We start from the raw sequence: 15,198 nt of genomic DNA on the forward strand, positions 1-15,198 counted from the left end.
AGGCTTCCTCTCCCATCAGACCCCCAGGAGGATCCTAGTGGGCGAGGCCTCCCAAAGCATGTTGGGAAGTCACTGTGGCCAGAAAAGGGACTCAGGGTTCATGCAAAAATGACCCAAATCACCGCATGGCTGTGCTGCTCATTTCTCCTGTCGGGCTGTAGGTCCCTGAAGACCCCTGCTTAGCTTCATCCCGCCCCACCCCGACGCATGCTGCTGGCCATAGCATGAGGGCTCCAGAAATGCTTGTCACTTCCAGGAAGGACCCAGGCTCTGGTCTGTCTGAGTTGGTGTGTAATCCAGAATGGGTTACTTCCTTCCTCTAGGCCTCAGTTTACCCAGAATCCATAAAACGGGCGATCCATCCCTGCCCAAGCTACACCAGTATAGAGGTAGAATCCCATACATTGGAGGATAAGAGATCTGTGTTCTAATCCTGGCCCTGCTGCCTGCCAGCTGCAATGAGGCAGCTTCTCAGCTCACAACCTCCATTTCCTTACCCATTACGGGGACCATGTCCAATGTGCAAAGTTATTGCAATAAATTGAGACAAAATAAGTGCATATAACTGGCATATCATTTATTGGTTTATCATCTTTCCCACCCACTAAGATGTCAGCCCCATGAGGCAGAGACTTGGTCCTATTCATAGCTATACCAAACACCCAGGATGCTGCTTCGTGCTCAATAAGAGATCACTAAATAATCGTTGATTGAATACATGGACATAAGGGGCACTCAATAAGTGATGGTTTTCATTGTTATTCAAAAGCGTCCTGAGACAAAAAGCATTTGAAGTTCACGGTTGTTGAGAATGGAAAGGTTCAAAAGCACGTAATCTCCAGGGTTGGCGTGGGTCTGTCTGTCTGCCAGGCGACGAAAGATACCAGGGAAGCTGGGCTTATCTAGACCAGGGGATGGGACTATGTGCTCATGAGAAGCAGGCAGGAGCATTATGAGTGATGGGGGCATTCGGGGCATCCTGTCCAGTAGGGCTCCCTCGCGCTAGCTGCCTGTGGCCAGGAGGGAATGCAGGCCCGGTCTGCCAGCGCAGCTGATGTTTGCAAAAGCAGCCAGACATCCAGTGGAAGACAATTCATTTTTACAAGCAAAACACAAATGAGAGCAAACAAAACTTATTTGTAGGCTGGGAAGGGCCTGGTGGTGTAGCCAAACCTTCTCTAGCAACATGGGCAGAAGGACCTCTTGGAGTGGCCTCAGTGGGGTCCTGGTCTCTCCAGACTTTTCAGGCAGTCTCAGCCCCTGAGACATGGGACTCCACTTGGGGGAAGTGCCAACCTGCCATCCAGATCCAAAAGACCAGGGTCCCAGCCTGGCAAGGAACCGCTTCCCTGAGTGCTTGGGCTCACAGTGGTATCCAGGCTTTGGAGCTCCTGGGCTCAGAGCAAGTCAGCTCCTGTAGTGCCTGGTCCATGAAGATGTTCAGTAAATATTCACTGAACAAGCCTCTTCAGTGTGACTTTGAGCACAGCTCTCCGTCTCTGGGCCTCATCTATAAAATGCGCAGTCATGTGGCCCCACCCACCTCACAGAGATAATGGAGAAATCAAGTGAAATAAAAGGGGTAAACATTTGCATTTCTGAACAGCAAAGTGCTTTACAAATGTCAGGTGTGGTCACTCTTGTTGTCATTATTATCATGAGCAAGACACTTTGACCAGAGCAGAAGAAGGGGCCCTGGACCCAGAAGAGCAAAACACCTACAAAGACTTCACAACGAGGGTCTGGATGGAGCCCCGCAGGGCTCACACAGAGTGACATGTGCTCACCGGCTCCGAGACGGACCCAGTCGTGGGATACAGGCTTGACCTCCTTCCCTGCCACCTGGCCTTCTGCTCAGTGGGGGACCTGGCCCGGTCAGGCTGCATCTCCCCAGACAGAGAGTTTCTGGGGGAAACACACAACCCCACCTGTGCTGTCCATGAGATGTAGCAACTGTATAAATAATATAAATACTTTCTCATATATCTTAGCTATATAAATTATTCTCCTTTGCCCTAAAAACTATATATTTGAGGTAGACAAAATACCCTGTGAACATTTCCCTTAAAGCTATAGAATGCGGGGGTCAGTGGTCACTCTAGTCCCCAGGGGCCCCAAGAGGGCTGAGGTGGGTCTTTAGGGGTAACTGGAAAGAAAGGGATGGGAGAAAGGAAGAAGAGAAGGAGAGCGACAGATAGAGAAGTCCCCATAAGCCGAGGAGCCCTCAGAGCCTGCACTGTGCCATTGGCTCGGGTGTCCATGTTAGCAGCCAGCCACGGCCAAGTGCCTCAGAGCCTGCCCTTTGCCCTCCCATGACCCTGATGCTGCCAGCCAGAGTCAGGATGCGGGTGGTGTATTGGTGGATCAGGGTGCTCCGGCCCCCAAGTTGCTCCCAGGCCCCATCTTGCTGCCAGTGAGGCCCCTGCTGCCTTATGCCCACGGCTGAGCCTGGATGGAGGTGGAGTTGGGATCTCAGAGGAGCAAGATGGACTGAAAGGCAGAGAAAGTCTCCATGCTGTTGGGAAGTGAAAGACACGAGAAAGCCAGCCCTCTCCCCATGTTCCTCCTCCTGCCAAGGTGTGGGCAGGTGCTTGGGTCAGCAATGTCACTTTAGTGAGAGGGGCTCAGGTCAGTTTGGCTTCTCAGTCGAGCCTCTGCAGTCACAGATCCTTCCAGCATCCAGCAGGCTGCCCTGATCCACTGGAGACAGGCCAGCTCCTCCTCGCCCTTGGAGGTCTCAGGGAGTCCACTGGGGCCGCCAGCGGGCCTTTGTCCTGGAGCTGGCACAGGCGAGGTTTCTGAGAATTCGGCTGATTCTGAAGCTTCCTGTCGTGGTGAAGGGTCAGCAACTCTAGGTTTAGGGAGAAAGGAAGCTGACAGAGGGGTGTGGCAGAGCCAGCAAAGTGGCCAAGGGCTTCCCGAAAGAAGTCACTTCCTCCTGGCTGGCATCGGGCCCCACTCTGGGGAAGCACAATGCCTCCAGCAAGGTGACCTCTGCAAGGTCTTCATCCTGAACCAGAGAGGTGTGTGCAACCGGAACCCCAGCCTGGTCCAGGGGCTGTGTCCATGTGTGCCTGTGTGGAGACGCCAGTCTCTCTCTCCTTTTGCAGAGGGCCTTGGCAGGTGGTGCTGGAAATGTCCACAGGATCTGAAGAAATTAACAAAGTCACGTCTCCTTCTCAAGTAAGAGCCCAAGTGAGGGCCAAGTGAGGGGCCATTGATTGGGAACTGAAGGAGGCTACCCAGGAGCCAGGCTTAGCACGGACTGAAGCACCTGTAGCCCCAGCCAGGGCAAAAGCCTTACTTAGATGAGCACCCGCAGGAGTAGACACGTCACCTCAAGTCATAGCTCATGAGCAGCTGGTCTTCAGTATTGTGAACTCAGCTGGTGTGGGGGTGTCACAGACCAGGCAGGCCCCAGTCACAGGAAGTCACCAAAAGGAGTCAAGAGCCAGCTGAGAAACTGAGCTCACCATGTCACTGCTGGGCACCAGGAAGCTGTTGCCCTCCTCCTCTGGGCTGGGAGTAAAGATTCCTTTGGCCAGCAGGGAACACAGGGAGGGTCCCCTGTCTTTCTGCTCAACCTCAAGTGCACTGAGCCCACCTTGGCGGCTGGTTCTCCCACCTGTCTTACCTGCACTGGCGGTGGTTTTGAGCACAGCTGGATGGGTGTGGATAACCCAGCTCTCAAGGCAAGAATGAGGCCTCAGGGGAGGCATATTTGAAAAGCCGAATCAAGGACACAGGGCTCCAGGGCATGGATCTCACTTGGGTCCACTCAAGCTCAGAAAGCTCTCCTTTCTCTGAACAGTTAGATGGCTTCTACCACCTGGGCTTTCTCCCCGTCTCTGGCACAGCAAAACCAGGGTAGTGGTGGAGGCGTGTGACACCTGGAGCTCACTGCACCTGAGCAGGGCCACAGGACCGGACTGGCCCATCGCAGCCAGACTCCCACCTTCACTTCCGGCTGGCGCTGCCTCCCTCAGTGTTCCCCGCTCAGCCGCTCACCTCCCAAGAACATGCTGGCTCCAAGCCATTCATCCCAGGAAGCAAGATGGAACAGCCCCTCCCTCGCCTCCAAAACTCCAGTCCTGCTGTCCTCTCCGTCTCCCTTATTTCCCTCCACATCTTCCTCACTCTGCCCTCCTCTCCAAGCCTTCAACAAGGCTGGGGATGCTTGGGTTCAGGGATGAAGCTTTGCTTCTTTGTTGAGTACTGAGGGAGGCAAAAGGCTACCAAGGAAGGGTGGTGAATGGCACACTCGTGTGCATGGGCACACATGCCAGTTTGTGCATGCAGGCGATGAGAGGGCCGGCTGGGCAGCTGGAAGGGTGCCACGGGAGGCTGTGGCAGTGCCAGACTGGCTTGCTGGGCAGTAGGCCTAGTGCTTGCAGGTGTACACGAGCTCCTCCTCCACGCACTCCTGGCACTCCACGTAGCAGCACCACTGCACCTGGCAGCGGCAGGAGAAGGCCACCAAGCGGCTCTGGGTGTCATAGCCCCGCCCGCAGCACAGGCTGCTGCAGCTGGCCTCCCGGGAGCACACCCTGCCTGCCGTGCCCGGTGAGAACTTGCTGGGCCGGCAGAAGCTGGGTGAGTCCTCCATGTAGACCAGGTCACCAGACCGCGGGGCCAGGTCTTGGGCAGGGCTGCCCTGCCTGGCAGTGGCCCACAGTTCTAGGCGGCCCAAGGCCTCATTGGTGGCACTGGACACCTTGATAGCTGAGTCATAGCATAGTTTCAGCACCTGGCCCGTCTCACGGAATGGGGAGAGCTGCTTCCAACAGGTGCGCACGGCACAGGAGCCTGACACGCCATGACACTTACACGTGGTCCTGTGGCCACTCTTCACAGCCTGTGGGGAGAGGCAGAACAGAGGCATGGTCAGAGGCCAGGGACCAGCAGTCAGAGCCCGCCCCCAGAGCCAGAGCACCAACCCCAGCAGGGCAGCAGCAGGGGATTGGAAAGAGACAGAGGAAGGTTCTCATGAAGGAAAAAGATAGGACCCAAGCTAGCCATGAGGCACCTTCGTGCAAACTATTAATAGTAAAAGGCGGCCGGGAGCAGTGGCTCACGCCTTTAATCCCAGAACTTTGGGAGGCTGAGGCGGGTGGATCACCTGAGGTCGGGAGTTCGAGACCAGCCTGACCAAAATGGAGAACGCCATCTCTACTAAAAATACAAAATTAACCAAGCATGGTGACACATGCCTGTAATCCCAGCTACTAGGGAGGCTGAGGCAGGAGAGTTGCTTGAACCCAGGAGGCGGAGATTGCAGTGAGCCGAGACCACGCCATTGCACTCCAGCCTGGGCGACAAGAGCAAAACTCCGTCTTGGAAAAAAAAAAAGGTAAAAGGCTCCCTTCCCCTCTATAGAGCCAGACCCGTGCCAGTGTGCATGCCCTGGTGACAACAGTGTGGACCACGTCTCAGCCCCAGCTCCTCCCCTTGGCCTGGCGTTCTTGTGGAATAGACAATTTACACAACTGAACACAGCGGCCCCAGTTCACACCAACTCAGTGATGACAACTCAGCATTTGATCTCCTAAAGAGTTAGAGCACTGGTGTCTCCCAGCCTCCTCACCTCAATAGACTCTGGGCCTCCCACTCCTGTGTAGCCTCAGCCCCTTCCAACATCTTCCCACCCGTAAAATGGAGAAGAAGCAGGGGTGCTCTAGATAGAGGTTTTCAAACGCTGTTGCTTCTAGGACCTCCAGGAAGGTCCTTGAATGAAGACCCCTCTCCAAACATGTCCCTGCTTCACCAAGACCTAGTCCTAAGCCTGGCTCCCACTGCTGACCAGCCTCCGATGGCACCCATGCTCCTTCCCTACTTCTGCTGTGTTCCTGGTACCCAGTAATGGCCCAGAGTAGATGCTAAGGGAGTGTTGATTGAAGACGTGAAGTTCATCCTGCCTTCCTGAAGTTCATGGCTCTTCATGTGTTTTGGGGGGTGGGGTGCTGGCCTCCTTCAAGCCTTGCTCCCCAGCTCTGCACCCTGGTGGGAAGGCACTGCGGGCAGCCCGTAACATGCTCACCTTGATGCCCACGTGGGTGTTGTGGGCATCTGCCCGCGCCCGCAGGTCCTTGCTTCCTTTCTTGGACCCCAGGAAGTTGCTTAGAAACTTGGTGCTGTACTTGAGGTTGTCACCACACACGCCCCACTGCCAGGCCTGCCGGCTCTCCAGCCCCGGAGAGTCGTCACAGGTGCAGCGCTCCATGCGCCCGGCACTGCAGGCCCGGGCCAGGGCATGGGTGAGGGCGGCAGAGGACACTGCGTACAGGAAGGCCGTCTCTTTGAAGCCTGTATCGGGCACCCAGGGGTATAGGGAGGGTGGAAAGGGGAAAGGAAAGGAGGAAGCTCAGAGGCTGCCTGCTGCCCTCTGAGGGCAGGAGGCGGGGTGGCAGTGCTTTGATGGGCAGGACAAGGGAATGTGGCTTGAGGACATAGCTCCACATGGGTCTCCCCGTCAATTGCCCCTTAAACTCTTACTGCAAGTTGCCTTTTAAATGGAAATTCCAGGCTGGACACAGTGGCTCCTGCCTCTAATCCCAACACTTTGGGAGGCTGAGGCAGGCGGATCACTTGAGGTCAGGAGTTGGAGACCAATCTGGCCAGTATGGTGAAATCCCATCTCTACTAAAAATACAAAAGTCAGAGGGACATGGTGGCGTGTGCCTATAACCCCAGCTACTCAGGAGGCTGAGGCAGGAGAATCGCTTGAACAGGGGAGGTAGAGGTTGCAGTGAGCTGAGATTGCGTCATTGCACTCCAGCCTGGGTGACAGAGGGAGACCCTATCTTTTGTTCTTTCTCGACATTCAGCACTCAGGTGGTTGAGGGAGTTTAACTCCTTTTACCCAGGCTGGAGTGCAATGGCGCGATCTCGGCTCACCGCAACCTCCACCTCCTGGGTTCAGGCAATTCTCCTGCCTCAGCCTCCTGAGTAGCTGGGATTACAGGCACGCACCACCATGCCCAGCTAATTTTTTGTATTTTTAGTAGAGACGGGGTTTCACCAAGTTGACCAGGATGGTCCCGATCTCTTGACCTCGTGATCCACCCGCCTCGGCCTCCCAAAGTGCTGGGATCACAGGCTTGAGCCACCGCGCCCGGCCGGGAGATCCTATCTTAAAAAATTTTTTTTTAAATTATAAATAAATAAATAGAACTTCCAAATTCACTCTGCAGTACATGCCCAGATTCCCAGAGGGCAGCAGGCCACGGTCTACTGCCCCCGCCTCTCAGAGAAGACACTGAGATGCAAAGAGAAGCTACTCAGATACCTGGAGCAGGCACCTGTGGCTAAACCTGCTATTTTGACACCAAGTCGGTGTGTGACCATTCGGACCAGCCCATTTCTGAGGCCCTCGAGATAAGCCCCATGGGCTTCTCATGACACACGATGGTTCTCAGATGTCATTCCCTGCCAGCCACTGTGGAACAGACCCAATGATAGAGTGACCTTGAGTCTCCTGGATGGCTTGCCCCAGACTGACCATCCCACCCACTCCGGGACCACCGCTACTCCTCTCTGCTGGGTGTGGCCCAACCTGGCCTCCCACGGGATCACTACTTCCTACCTGCCCTCCAGTGCATCTGGGGTGCTGGTAACGTCCCGAGAGAGACACAGACAAAGGCCATCAGCTCGGTGGCAGACCATGGAGAGGAGCTGGCCTAGGAGGGGCCTGGATGCCCTGTACAGCATCACTACATTTTTTTTTTTAGATGGAGTCTCGCTCTGCTGCCCAGGCTGGAGTACAATGGCACAATCTCAGCTCACTGCAACCTCTGCCTCCTGGGTTCAATCAATTCTCTTGCCTCAGCCTCCCCAGTAGCTAGGAATACAGGTGCCTGCCACATGCCTGGCTAATTTTTGTATTTTTAGTACAAATGGGTTTCACCACATTGGCCAGGCTGGTTACGAACTCCTGACCTCCACCTCCCAAAGTTCTGGGATTAAAGGCATGAGCCATGGCAACTGGCCAACTGCAGTTTTAAAATTTTTATAATTTTAGTACAGACAGGATTTCACCATATTGGCCAGACTGGTCTCGAACTCCTGACCTCAAGTGATCAGCCGCCTCAGTCTCCCAAAGTGCTGGGATTAGAAGTGTGAGCCACTGTGGCCATCCTGGAGGTTCCATTTAAATGGCAACTTGTAGTCAGAGTTTAAGGGGCAACTGACAGGGAGACCCATGCAAAGCTACGTCCTGAAACCACATTCTCTTGTCCTGCCCATCAGAAGCCCTTTTCCCCCTGGCGAGGGAGTCACATGGTGACCTGTGTTCTCCCTTCTAGACTGCATGCTTCCCGAGGGCAGCTGGGGTCTTGTTCAGCTCTGACCCTTTAGCATCTAGCACAGTGCCTGGCTCACTGTGGGCCTCCATAGATACTTAGGGAGTGGGTGGAGGCGGGAGGGAGGCAGGAAGATGGGAGGGAGGTAGAATGGGAGTGGAAGGGAGGGAGGGACTGGTGAATTGATGGATGTGACGAACAAAGGGACAGATGAAGGAGTGGACAAATGCATGGCCTGGCTCATGTCATTGGACATGGAACCAGCTGCCGCCCGTCCTCATGTCTTCATGCGCCTTGTTTCGTGTCTGTGAAGACGCAGAGGGAGGTAACTGGGGGACCCCGTCTCATCTGTGGGCTCCTCCAGGAACGGGCTTGTGTCTCCTCCTCTCTTGGATCTTCCCTGCTCCTCTGCTCTCCTAAACCTGAGGCTGGGCCACACCTGGCCTTCAACTGCCCTCACTAATGCCCAGGACTCTTCGAATTTGGGACCGTGCTAGGGCAGGAAGGGCAGTGTGGCCTGGGCACAGGGGCCAGGGGAGAGGAAAGGGCAGCTTCTCCCAGCTTCCTCCTGCCCGAAGCCTTTTCCCCAGCCCTCCTCCTCCCCCGGCCTCCCCCCACCTCTCTTGAGCAGGCCCGTCCTGCCCTCCAGGCTGCAGTTCCAGCGCTCGTCCCGGAACTGGAATTGGCACTCGACCAGGCCGAGGTGCGCAGCATCCCGCAGGGTCTCAGCCAGGCCGGGCTCCCTCCGGCACAGCTGCTTCTGTCGCCGGGACAGCTTCAGCAGGTCGCACTGCTTCAGGTGGGTCCCGTCCTGTGCCGGCGCCGCCGCAGTGCCCAGTCCTGGGAAGGGCGTCAGGACCTCCCGCCCAGTCAGGCTGGAGAGGGCGAGAGGAGGGAGACAGGTGAGGTGGGGATGGGGGTGAGGGGCAGGTGAAGGGAACGGGCCTCCTCGGGGCTTCATTACCCTTCAGGCTGACCCCCTGGAGGTCCCGTCCCCATTTTGCAGATTAGGAAACTAAGGCTCACATAACCAGGGTTGCTGCGGGACCTTAAACCCATCTTTTAGATTCTGGTCTCTGTTCTTCTTATCCTATTTCCAAAACTTGCTCAGTTAGAAAAATCATCTGGGGTGCTTATTAAAAATACGCTTTCCCAGGATCTGTGCTGGGCAATTCTGAGCCCATTGGTTTGGAATTGGGCTTGGGAATCTGTATATTTACCACATTCCCTGGGCAGCTTTTGTGATCTGGGAATTCAGGGAAATAACGCACGGAGTATTGGTGGCTGCCTGGCCAGGAGAGCTGCATTCCTAAGAGGGGGCAGCGAGGGGATGTGGACATTGAGCGGACACCCAGCCAAGGTCCCCTGACATCCCTCTCTCCCTTGCACTATGCTGCTGCCCAAGTAACTCCGTTCCGATCTAACATGTTTCCATAATCCCCAGATAGATCATCAACCATCTGACCACTTGGTACCTGGTACAGATAGATGCCTGGGGGGGAGAGGGGATGGAAGGAAAGAGAAGGAAAGGAAGGAAGGACTTAGATGGTTAGACGCAGGTGAAGGAGCTGACTCCCCATCATGCCATCAATCCCAGGCTTCTTGTTCTCCTAGATCCAAAGTTCATTGATTCTGGAGCCAAGCTGCCAAATTCTAAGGCTGACTTTCTAGCTGTGCAACCTTGACACCTTGGTTTTTCCCTTCTGGAAACTGAGGAGAGTGATCTTCTCTACCTCCTAGGGTCACTGGGAGGATTATGTGAAATGGACTAACCACAGTGCCTGGGACATGCAGGCCTACCTTCCTGCTGGCTGGGGCTTCCCAAACTTCTCTCGTTTTGCAAGACACTTTACTCTCCAACTAAGCAGGGTCTCCCCTTTGTCCAGAGGAGGAAATGAAGGATTGATGATGAGCCAGTGACTGGCCCGGCCATACAGCAGATCAGCAGCAGGGTGGGAACTGGAGTGAGAGCTCACCTTCCCTCCCTCTTCCCAGAACTCTCTGAGGTGGCTCTGCTGTTTCAAAATGTTTGCTGTCCTGTACCCTGGTGCCCCCAGTGCGGGTGGGACGTACGCCATTCTGGACCCAGCCCAAAAGAAGCAACCCCATTCTGGGACATTCTGGCCTCATAGCTGGGTAAAAGAGCAAAGGTGGGCTGGGTGTGGTGGCTCACACCTGTAATCCCAGCACTTTGGGAGGCTGAGGGGGGAGGATAAATTGAGCCCAGGAGGCGGAGGCTGCAGTGAGCTGAGGTTGCATCACTGCACTATAGCTTGGACAACAGAGCAAGACCTAGTCTTAAAAAAAAAAAAAAAAAAAAGCAGAGGAGGAAGCAGGCAATGGCTCTTAGAGCTCCTGCTTGAATGTGGCACTTGCTGTGCTGCTCATGTGCCATTGGCCACAGCAAGGCCTGTGGTCAAGCCAGGAGTGGTCAGAGAGGCCCACGTCTCTCTGAGCCAAGGACACAGCTCTCCTGTTTGGAGCCACCTGCCTTAGCCAGGATGTCTGGCTGGATGCCACGCCCTCTCTGTGTGCCCAGAAGCCTCACCAGAGGGTATGTGGCTTGGCCAGGCCCTCAGAAATCACCCAGGTGCCCTCAGAAATCACCCTCGGATTCCACACCCATCAGGTGCAGTCAACCCATCATGGAGCATATCTCTGAAACCTCCGAGCAGAGACAGATGCTATCGGGCTTCCCCTGGCCCAGCCTGGCCCTGGGCTCCTCTCCCAGACAGGGTGAGGGCAGGGACCCGTTAATCATTAATCTGGGGGCAAATGGGTAATTTTCCAGTCCACCAGGTCTACACCCAACCCCCTCCCTGCAGCCTGGCAGGAAACCCTCAGAGCTTGACCCCTGGCAGGTCCAGGGCAGAACTGGATGTCAGCTCCAGCTGAGGAGGCCACGCCTTGACTGGCTTCCAGTGTGGAGGTCGGCTTGGGGGCTGCAGCTACCTTGCCCTCCAATGTCCTCCTCCTCAGCCTGGGGGCTAGGGTGAGTGGTGACTTCTGCTCACATAATTCCTGTGTTTCAGAAACTGGACCTCCCTGGTAGCAGCAGATTGACAGAAGAGAGAACAAGCAGGGAGTGATGGAAATTTTGACCAATGGGGCTGCATATCCTTCAAGACCTGCCTCAAATGCCATTTTAAGAATAATAGCTATTATTATATCATTATAGCTATATTATATGTCATATGATATGACATAATATGTCACATAATTTCTTTTTTTTTGAGACAGAGTCTTGTTGTGTGGTCCAGGCTGGAGTGCAGTGGTGTGATCTTGGCTTGCTGTAAACTCCGCCTCCCGGATTGAAGCAATTCTCCTGCTTCAGCCTCCCAAGTAGCTGGGCCTACGGGCATGCACCACCACGCCCGGCTAATTTTCGTATTTTTAGTAGAGAGGGGGTTTCACCATGTTGGCCAGGCTGGTCTCAAACTCCTGACCTCAAGTGACCAGCCCGCCTCAGCCTCCCAGAGTGTTGGAATTACAGATGAGCCATTGCACCGCACCCAAGCTGTGTTCTTGTCTGAGACTCCCCTATAGTGTGGATTGGAGGCTCAAAGTTGGTTTGTCTAACTAAAGGCATTGTCCTTGATTACGACCTCTGACATCTGGAGAGTGCCAGAATTCCCCAGGCTGCCCTTGGGAGCCAGACCCAGCAAACCCCTCCACTCATTCAACAGGCATCTGGGTTTTGTTGGTTTGTTTTTGTTTTTGGTGTTTCTGACATGGAGTAGGTGGAGGCCAGGGACGCTGCCCGGTACCCTGCAGTGCCCAGAAGGGCCCCACCCCACCTCACTGTCCACAACGTCCAGGGGAAGAGACTCTGGAGGGGACAATGGGTCTCAAACGGTGCCCAGCTTGGCATAGCCAGCCTTGCCTAGGAGCTCGGTGGAATGCCAATCCTTGGGCCCCACCCCAGAGGCATCTGTTTTTTAAATTTCATTTAATGGACCCAGAGATTGATGGCTCAGGGAGTCTAGTATCAAGTCGGTTAATTTTATTAGTGGTAATGACACTTAGTAGCGATTAATGACCAGGAAAGGCAGCCAACCGCACAGAGGCCTCAGGCCACACTGGGCCCTGGTCTGCCCAGGGCTGCTCTCAAAGAAGGCTCCCTGGTAGTGCCTCGGGAACCCCACGGGGTCCAGAAAGACAGCCTGAGAGGCCCCCAAGACCCAGTTTCCCTCTGCTTGTTGTCTGTGTTGCAGTTTAGGATCATATTTCCTTTGAAGAAAGTACCAGGACATCATATTTAGAAAATGACCACCTATTTTCCTAAGCAGTGAATTCTACATATGCGCAGCCCATGGCTTCTGCTGGGAAGCTATCTTCCTGGACCCCAGAATAATTCTGGGTGTGGCAGGCTCCAGCCTGCTCAGAGGTCAGCAGGCACGGTGTCATCCCCTGGAGGAAGTCATACTCTCTGGCATCCCAGGCCTGCAGACATCACTCACTAGATCCCTCTGTGAAATCTCGATTACCCACAGTTAGCTGAGTGCCAAGGGGGTAAGATGGACAACTGGAGAAATTCGAGTGAGCTTCCTTAATCTTATGAATCCAGATTTTTTTTTTTATGGCGTCTCACTCTGTCACCCAGGCTGGTGCGATCTCGGCTCACTGCAACCTCTGCCTCCTGGGTTCAAGCGATTCTCTTGTCTCAGCCTCCTGAGTAGCGTAGAGTAACGGGCACACACCACCATGCCCAGCTAGTTTTTTTGTGTATTTTTAGTAGAGACAGGGATTCCCCATGTTGGCTAGGCTGGTCTCAAACTCCTGACCTCAGGCGATCTGCCCAGCTTGGCCTCCAAAAGGGCTGAGATTACAGGCATGAGCCACCTTGCCCAGCTAAATATGGGGGTCTTAATGAAGACACTGCCTTGTGGCCAGTCAGATGCCATCAGATCAGTCAAACAAGTAACCAGGGTTCTGAACTAAAGGGCAAAGGAAGGGTTGTTTGCCACCTTGCTAATTGTTCTTCTGGGCTGGGGGCAACTGCCTGGCTCAGGTGCTCCTGAGCCTCCTGGGGCCACCATTCCTTCAGGCTGCACCTGCTCTGGCCCAGCTACCTCCCCTATCCCTGTCTGTCTCAGGCTCCCCCAGGCTAATTTCTAGCCTCTCTTTTCCTATTAATAAAGCAATTACCCCAAGTGACCAGCAGCCTCCTCCTTCCCTCTCTGCCCCAGTCTGTGCCCCTCTACTCTCTGTACCCTCACCTCACGGTCCTTGGTGGTCAGGTTGATCATAAGACCAGAGCCCCCACTCCCACACATGCGATGACCTCAAGGCTTTGACCCCAAGGCACCCTCAACCACTTGACAGACCAGCCTGTCTTTCTCTAGAGTGGGAGAAGTCAAGGGTGCCCCTCAGGACTTCATGTCACACACACTCCCACCCTCAGGTCTCTTCTGACCCTCCTGGCACCTCCCGCCCATCTCCTTTCCCACTCTCCAATGTACACAGCACCCACAAATGTGGCTAAAGCTGACCCATTGGGGTGACCTTGAAGGAAGCAGAAGATGGCTCTCCCAGGCTTTGGGGAAAGCCTCCCAGGAGACTGCTCTGTCCCCCATCAGCAGGACCCCAGGGACCTCACCCTTCAATAATCACCCACCCCTGCCTGGAGAGTGGGGCCTGAGGATCTCATGCCCCAAGGCTATTCTGGCCTGGGTAGTCTGGTCCCAGGACTGACTCACTCAGAGGTGGCCTCAAGGTTGTCCCCTCACCACCTGAGCTCATTCCATCAAACAAATACACCTTAACTCATGAGTGGGCGTGGCTGGAGCTGGACTGCCTGGGTTCAAATCCCACCTCCACCTCTTCCAAGTTGCGCTACCTTGTGCAAGGTGCTTTACCTCCCTGTGCTCTGAGAGCAGTGCCTGGCACATTGGACGCTCCAGATAAGTATTTGTCATTATTGAGCATCTACCATGTGCCAGGCACTGTGCTGGGACATGGTCCTGCCCTCAAGAAGCTCACAGTCTGGAGGGAACTTGGTTGGATTCAAGAGTCCTCCAAACTCTCTCAAGACCCCAAGAAGGAGAAGGAAGAGAAAGCTTTCAACTGGCCTGGCTCCTTGAGGAACCACCAGTCGCTGCCCAGGGACCCAGATCAGAACTCCTGTGCAGGTAAGAACTTGATCTTGACCAGTCCCGTCCTGTCTGTAGGAGGCGTGGGGGTGGGGAGGAGGCAAGAGGGAGCTCTCAGGGACCACCCTAGGCTGTCTGGGAAAGACCAGGTGGATGGAGAGCTTTTCTCATCACCTCAGAGTGCCCCACGCCCTGTTCTTCCACCTACTCCCACCCTTGTTTCTGCTTGAAAGGGTCTGCTGGTTTCAGCAGAGGCTATGCCCAGGATGTGGTGGGTGGGTGGCACAGGACAAGGTGGGTGGTTTCCAGGGCACCAGGTAATGCCAGTATGTCTGGACTCTCAGCTGGAGGGTCTAGGAATGGTACGTTGTGCCAGGGCCATGCCAACTGCAGGCAGCTGCCTGGGAACCAGGAAAGCCTTGTGCTGCTGGGGGTGCTGGCCACCACCCTGCAAACCCCCATCAGATGCTCCCGATAACAGGCTTCCGCTGCAGGGCCATTTTCATGGTGAGTGCGCCCTTTGTGCTTTCATCTCAAACGTGTCTACCTCTGCTGGCCCTCACTGATCTCCCACACACATAAATACACACACACACTCACACCCACACGTCCTCTCACACACATTCACTCTCACACATACACACCCACACATATAAACATGAACACTCACACACACATTCTCACACACATACACACACACTCACACCCACACATCCTCTCACGCGCATTGACTCTCACACAGACACACACACTCATACACATGTACACTCACACACATTCCTCACACACATACACACACACACATCCTC

General features: G+C 54.8%; 1 protein-coding gene across 1 annotated transcript; it reads right to left on the minus strand.

Moving 5' to 3' along the window:
- Positions 1–560: 560 nt before the first annotated feature.
- WNT9B (Wnt family member 9B) lies at positions 561–9,992 on the minus strand. Its single transcript, XM_032272159.1, has 3 exons — positions 8,916–9,992; positions 6,038–6,303; positions 561–4,855 (listed from the first exon to the last, which is right to left on the minus strand). Exons 1-3 carry the CDS (start codon positions 9,256–9,258, stop codon positions 4,382–4,384), a joined length of 1,083 nt encoding a protein of 360 aa, XP_032128050.1. The 5' UTR covers positions 9,259–9,992; the 3' UTR covers positions 561–4,381.
- Between the last annotated feature and the right edge of the window lie 5,206 nt (positions 9,993–15,198).

Source organism: Sapajus apella, unplaced genomic scaffold (genome assembly GCF_009761245.1).
Source record: "Sapajus apella isolate SASKATOON/1434 unplaced genomic scaffold, GSC_monkey_1.0 scaffold316, whole genome shotgun sequence".
Lineage (NCBI taxonomy): Eukaryota > Metazoa > Chordata > Mammalia > Primates > Cebidae > Sapajus > Sapajus apella.

Coding starts and splice junctions, on each gene's coding strand:
- WNT9B (XM_032272159.1), bottom strand. CDS start 9,258: ATGAAGCCCCGAGGAGGCCCGTTCCCTTCACCTGCCCCTCACCCCCAT. Junction 6,304..8,915: donor GACGGGCCTGCTCAAGAGAG/GTGGGGGGAGGC, acceptor TGCCCGATACAG/GCTTCAAAGAGACGGCCTTC. Junction 4,856..6,037: donor ACACCCACGTGGGCATCAAG/GTGAGCATGTTA, acceptor CTCTCCCCACAG/GCTGTGAAGAGTGGCCACAG.